This window comes from Pocillopora verrucosa, chromosome 7 (assembly GCF_036669915.1).
Source record: "Pocillopora verrucosa isolate sample1 chromosome 7, ASM3666991v2, whole genome shotgun sequence".
Taxonomy (NCBI): domain Eukaryota; kingdom Metazoa; phylum Cnidaria; class Anthozoa; order Scleractinia; family Pocilloporidae; genus Pocillopora; species Pocillopora verrucosa.
In genome coordinates, this window is record NC_089318.1 from 24,968,711 (window position 1) to 24,975,168 (window position 6,458).

Consider the following 6,458-nt stretch of genomic DNA (forward strand, 5'->3'; position numbering starts at 1 on the left):
TTCAAAGGAGTGTGTGGTTTTGTCCTTTGTCTTTGTGTAGGTAATTGGATGATCTCTAGTGATATTTGACCTAAATACCTGCAGTGATATTTCGAAATTGTTATGCGTAATTTCACCAGCTGTTAGGCCAGTGGCATTTGAGGCAATTTTGAAATATCACCAGTGGTATTCATGCCAAACATCACGTACAAATTATGCTGTTATTCGTTTCCACCACTACCCGAGTTTAGTTTGTAATTTCACAATGTAGGTATTTGGCTTAAATTAAGCTGAAACACCACTGCTCTAAGCCAATCAAATCGCAGAAATTTCTCATGTGCTAGTATACGGGCATTAAAAGCGGACAGTGCAACCTCCATGTATGAAACCCTTTCACTCCCAAGATCTGATTAGTAATTGTCCTTACTATCTGCCATACAACTCTTATGATGTGAGTTCAAAGAATTTGCTATTGGCTCAACTACCAATCCCATGATTGATGTTCTTCTCCATTCTCGTCACCTGCCTGCTTGATATTGTATTCATACTGTAGGGAGAAATTCTGTCTTGGTCACTGGGTTTTGACCTGTGGCCTTTATTTTATTTCGCCAATTTGACAGGCACGTTTTCTGTGATTTGAATTTCCTCTAGGAGTATTTCATTTTCCCAAGCATTTTGATTTTCGCACCAATAATTTTTTACATTTTGGAGCGCGGGCTCAACTCTCTGCACACACCCCAGTACCCCCTCGGTGTCCAAATGGAAACAAACAAAACAGATGGCGAAGGAAGTGAGTAGATGTCAAAGACTTTCAGTTTAAGACTCGTAGAACCAACCTTCTGAGGCTTATTCTGCTCGTTAAACGGAGAGTATTTTCCCGACGATCGGTCCATTTTCTAAAGGAAGGTCGCAAGTGCCTGTCAAATATCCCAGGCATTTTTGCTTCGTTTTGTGTATTTTGGTAGAAACTCGTACGTCGAAGGAACGCGCTTTAAAAGTGTATGAATCCAGAGCTACACATATTTACAGTTGAGGGTGACAAACTGAACGGATTTACCCAGTCGTTTGGCATGCTGTTGCACCCTAACCCTGACTTCCACACGCGATGGTTGAATTAAGCCGGAAAAAGCAAGGTGAGTGTTAGGGTTGCCTGAAAATTTCCTAAGCAAGGGTGCATTTCTTTCTGGAACCATTAATAGTTGGAAGGAATTTGCTTAAATAACAACCCTTACCGCCTGTCTCGGGGGTAAAACCTTGAATTTAGACTATAATGCACTGCTTTTCTTAACGAGGATCTATTTTCATTTCAATATGGAGGGCGAAATTTGGCAAAGTGCCCCAAAGAGAGATCTCGGATTGACAATTGGAAAAAGAGGTTGAATTTGTCTGTTCAGAGTTTTGTCGGCAGTCTAATTGTTGTTCAATTCCTTTCTCTCAACTGCAAACCTTTTTAGTCAAATGAAGGTGAAAACAAAAGACCATTTTATCGCAATTGGTTGACAGGCTAGGTAAGGAAAGCTGCATTTATAGCGATCGTGGTGACTGGAGTTAAAGGAGACACTTTTGAATGTTCTCATCTTTGTGGGCACAGCGACCTGCTTCCCTTTTGTGGCGGTTATTAAAAATAACTTATTATAGCAGAGAACAAGCACACATTTTCTCAACCATCAACTCAATTTTATTTTAAATGTGTTGAATTCCAAAATGAACATGCTGGTCAAATTTCAAAATCGAGCTAAACTATCTGTCACCTTTGTCACAGAAAAAAATTAGTTTCCTCACAAAAACACGACCGCCTTAGCTTGAATATTATTATCAACAGCTTCTGAGGAACTTAAAAAAAAAAAATCTTGCAAACACAACATTTACGGAACACACTGGCCTGTGTTGAACTCTGAAATGAACATGCTGGTTGAATTTCAAAATCGAGTAAAACCATCTCACCGCTGTCACAGAAAAGACCAATTTCCTCAGAAAAACACCACTGCCCTAGCTTGAATATTTATCCACAGTTTGCGAGAGACTTTGAAATTGATCATCTTGTTTTAAAATTGACTGAAACCACCTCTCACCATTGCCACAAAAAAAAAATTCATTTCTTCAGAACACACACTGGCCTGTGTTGAACTCTAAAATGAACATGCTGGTTGAATTTAAAAATTGAGTAAAACCATTGTCACAGAAAGAACTAATGTCCTCATAGCTCGAATATCTATCAACAGTTTGCGCGAGACGTTGACATTGATCATCTCCAACTCCAAAATGAACATCCAAGTGAAAAGCTTACAGTCTGACTAAAAATTTCTTTTACAGTTAGGTACCTCCTATTGGAAGACAGTCCTGTCGATCTCTTCTTCTTCGGTGGGATCTTCTGGCTGGAGAAACCACAGCCATCTGTTGTTACTGTCTGGTATGCACCTTCGACGTATATACATGAGTGCTGCGATCTGGCTATGGTGGTCGCTGTGATGGCCGATGGCACTGGCTATCTTGGACAAGTTGCACCATACGTCTCCCCAGCCTCTTTGTAAGAGAAGGTGTTGGAGACGTGGACGGAGCATGACCAGCATTCCAGCATTGGCAATATATCGCAGTCTGGTAGCACTACAACTCAGGATGTCCTCCAGGGCCTTGCAAAGCAGGATCCTCCTATCTTCAGGGATCTGTCCGCCGTTCAAACATTGTGCGATCAGGGGTGCAAATTCCAACATGGCAGCCAGCCGTTGGTTTCTTTTCAAGCCCAGCGCAGTGATTGTGGGTTGGTCCAGCTTGTTTACGAGCATGCAAATGGAGCAGGTTGGATTCTGACATTTGGTTCTCACGTCGGCCATATCTCCCCCCCCTTCCTGGCACAGGCAGTACGGGCAGCTCTGATCCTCTTCGTCCTGGGAGTCTCTCACGACCGGCTCTCCCAGGCAAGTGCAGTCGGCCCCAGTGGCTGTCCAGACATCGCGGACTCTCCGCCTCACTATTCTGGTACGTTCCTCTGTGTAGACCCTGAGGGCTGCAGCTCGTCTAGCCTGCTGTAAGGCTTGCGTGTCTGAAGATCTGGCCTGCTCTTCTGCCTAGGGAGAGAAAAAAAAAAGCAACAGGTGAGGTAGGTACCTCCACTAATAATAATAATAATAATAATAATAGTAATAATGATAATAATAATAATAATAATAATAATAATAATAATAATAAAGCATGCTTGGTGCAAGTAGTAAAAATTAAAAATTTAAAATGGGGTGAAAATTTTTTAACTTACAATTGGTTCATTCTCAATTTCCCCCTGCCCCTCTAACAGGTCAAAATTAAATTTAGGTTAAAAGTTTTTGACAAAGATTGAGTCTCAATTTCCTCTGTCTCCTGGCCCCAACTATTCAGAATGGGCAATTTCAAGATCACTAATTTTCACACGTTCATTCTCAATTTCCCCCTGCCCCTCTAACAGGTCAAAATTAAATTTAGGTTAAAAGTTTTTGACAAAGATTGAGTCTCAATTTCCTCTGTCTCCTGGCCCCAACTATTCAGAATGGGCAATTTCAAGATCACTAATCCAATTCCCCATAAGGGCCATGAAAAGAAAAAAGGGGGAAAAAAAAACCTAGAAAATATAATCATCACAGTAATAATAAGAAGAAATCCAAAATCAGCCTAGGTAAGAAAAATTTGGACCCAACTTTAACTGTGACCTGTTATAAATACATCTCGAGGTGACTTGCTCTCAGAGGAAATAGGCTGCAAGTGAAAAATTGTGTATGCCACCGGCAAATGCCAATCTAATATTTTTGAAGTTAGCACCTATCAAATCATTTTGTCAGTCAATGTGCAGTTCTTTAATTTTTTAAATTTCAGTTCACCTGTGGTGGGTTGCAAGGTTGGTTTTCTTGCAGGAACTTTTGCAGCCTGTCCAAAGACTCCCTGTTGGGTATGCGTGTGGCTATGATTCCTGGCAGTGCTAGCAGACGCTGCTGGGGATCTTGTGGTGCTTCCTGCCGTGCTTCTTGGTCCCTTCTTGGTCTTTGCTCCTCAGCTACTGGCCCTTCTGCGGACACCTGGGATGCTCCGCTCCTGGCACGTCTGGGAGTCGCCTGCTTTCTTCGTCTGACCATGCCGGAGCTGCCGCTGGGTCTTCTTGTGGGTGTCGCTTCTGCAGCTGTGACTTGCAGTGCCTGTTATAAAAGGGTGAGATGTATCTAGTTGGTCATCTAAAACAAGGCCCTGCATGATGAAGAGGATCTTTAAATGCGTGTATTATGGTCATTTGGAGTAATGGGTTCTAAGCTCGTGTACTGACTGACTGACTGACTCGCTCATAATCACAGGAGAGACCCTACCTGAGTCGTTGTCTGCACAGACACGTAACACTGCAGCAGATTTTCTATGTGCCTGGTCACCGTTTCAGCATGCTCTGGGGTTCCTCGGGAGGGAAGGGGCTCCAGCTCCTCTTCAGCATCCCACCCGACGGAGAGTTCTGACTCATCCGAACTGCTGTCCTCCCCGTCGTCTGGAGCAGAGGCTATCACCAGATCCCAGTGGGAAGAGCTGGCCAGTCTGAGCCCCTTTGTCTGTTCGGCTTCCAGGGGCGTCATGGTCAGGAAGTCCACTCCAAATCGAACCATCATTTCCACCAGACGTGCCGGTTTGTCTTTCTTGCCCGTTGAACTGCCACGACAAACATTAGCAGTTAAGGATCAGAAGGAAGGCAAACGTGCTATTCGCCTTCAACTCGTCTAGCACCATCGAAAAGGTTGAGAAGTTTATCTATATTTTCGAAAATACATACAGTTCAAAACCGTCTCTGAAGATTCCATAGTATCGTAAACAAGTGCAAAGCATGAGCAATTGGACAGAGAGGTTCAAGCTTCTTTGAAAAGAATCTTCCTTACTGTATGTATAAATGAAATTCCATGCCTCAAGCAAGTGTATCACTAAAGCACATGAAGATCGTAAACCATAATTTAGTAAGAATAGAAAATTTCACAGCTTAGCTAGAGTCAGATCAGTGATACCTTTAGAAGACAAGAGACCCGTAAAATAAGTAAAAGCTTAGAAACCAAGGTTAAATTGAAGCAAAGAAAATTTAAGTTTATAATCTAATAAATGAAGGGCTTACAAAAAATTCTACAACTCAAACGGAACTACAACACAAGCTTGATAAACTTACCATAGCAAATCTTGATGTACGGTCCTAAGACCCCAGTAAGCTGGGCTTAGCAATCCGAATCCACGATCACCCAAAAAATCAAAAAGAAAACTTCAAACTGAAGGAAAACTTGCGATGGCCGACAACACAAGGACGCTCGACTTACCCTCCTCACCAGGGGCCATGGGGGGTCCTTAGCGTTGATTGGTCCGTTCATTCAGAGCCTCCTCCACTGGGCCTTCAGTGAATAATTAGCCCCTACCATATACGGAAAATCGAAGCTGGAGTTGACATATTTCATTGTGCAATTCCACTTCCTGTACCACAATAACATCCGCTTGCTTCAAATTCGCGGGAAACTTGATTTCTGACGTTTCCTCCTCTCTGAGAAGACTAAGCTGATTCGATGACGCAACTTCCTTGAAAAATTTTTGCTGTTGCTCCTCTTTCTAACACTTGTTTATCTAGTTAAAATTTACTATAATAATCTATTTTTCGGTTTACATAAATTTTTTGCTATGGTAGATATATGCCCCGGAAATTTCAATTACAGTAATGGCTTTTTAGAGCGGAGATTTTGTATTAAGGTAAGGCCAACTCTTCAAAACCAAAGAGATTTCCTACTGTGAGTACATGTCATTATCTCTATTATAAATTGATAATTAAGACAATAACGACTGTGAATATATGAAAATCATACATGTGAACTGTGAAAAAAGACGTGAATAGGAAAGGGATCTTTGCAGTAATGAACACTTCCTGAGCAGTTGTAAAAATGAGGACTCAAAAAATTCAGGCCTGTATGGGATTTGAACCCATGACCTCTTCACTACTGCTCAGATAGTCTTCATTACTATGAAGATCACTTTCATATTAATGTCTTTATCTGCAGTTCACATTTATGATGTTCATATATTCACAGTCATTTATTCATCACTTCACTGGTTTATTTGGAACCAACATTATGACCAGCTCCCAGTTGGCTTGTTAGCTAAGTTGGTAGAGCACTGCCTAGGTATTGCAGAGGTCATGGGTTCAAATCAGTTCAAGCCTAACTTTTTTCAGGGTTTATTTTCATTACTGCTCAGGTAGTGTTTATTAATGCTAAGATGACTTTCATATTTAAGTCAATAATGTCCACAGTCTGTTCTAGGCATTACAAGTAATCCTGACGATTCTAAGAAAGAATAAAAAACATTCAGAAATCTCAGTTTTGGTGAAACATGGCACCCAGAATATTTGTAGCTTAAGCACCAAACAATGCAATACAAACATTAAAATTTAACAGAGATAGGCTGAAGGAAATCTAACCCTGGCTGTACAGATGTATACTAGCTCTTCTTACTAC

The 6,458-nt window shown here is 41.5% G+C and overlaps 1 protein-coding gene across 2 annotated transcripts; it reads right to left on the reverse strand.

The window, feature by feature from the left end:
- Positions 1-1,679: 1,679 nt before the first annotated feature.
- Positions 1,680-5,738, reverse strand: LOC136282287 (uncharacterized). 2 transcript variants are annotated; one of them, XM_066169708.1, is made up of 4 exons: positions 5,132-5,738; positions 4,302-4,629; positions 3,825-4,136; positions 1,680-3,044 (listed from the first exon to the last, which is right to left on the reverse strand). In XM_066169708.1, exons 2-4 carry the CDS (start codon positions 4,587-4,589, stop codon positions 2,304-2,306), a joined length of 1,341 nt encoding a protein of 446 aa, XP_066025805.1. In that variant the 5' UTR covers positions 4,590-4,629; positions 5,132-5,738; the 3' UTR covers positions 1,680-2,303. The 2 variants fall into 2 exon arrangements, with proteins under 2 accessions (XP_066025805.1, XP_066025804.1); XM_066169707.1 differs by having other exon boundaries at positions 4,302-4,728.
- Between the last annotated feature and the right edge of the window lie 720 nt (positions 5,739-6,458).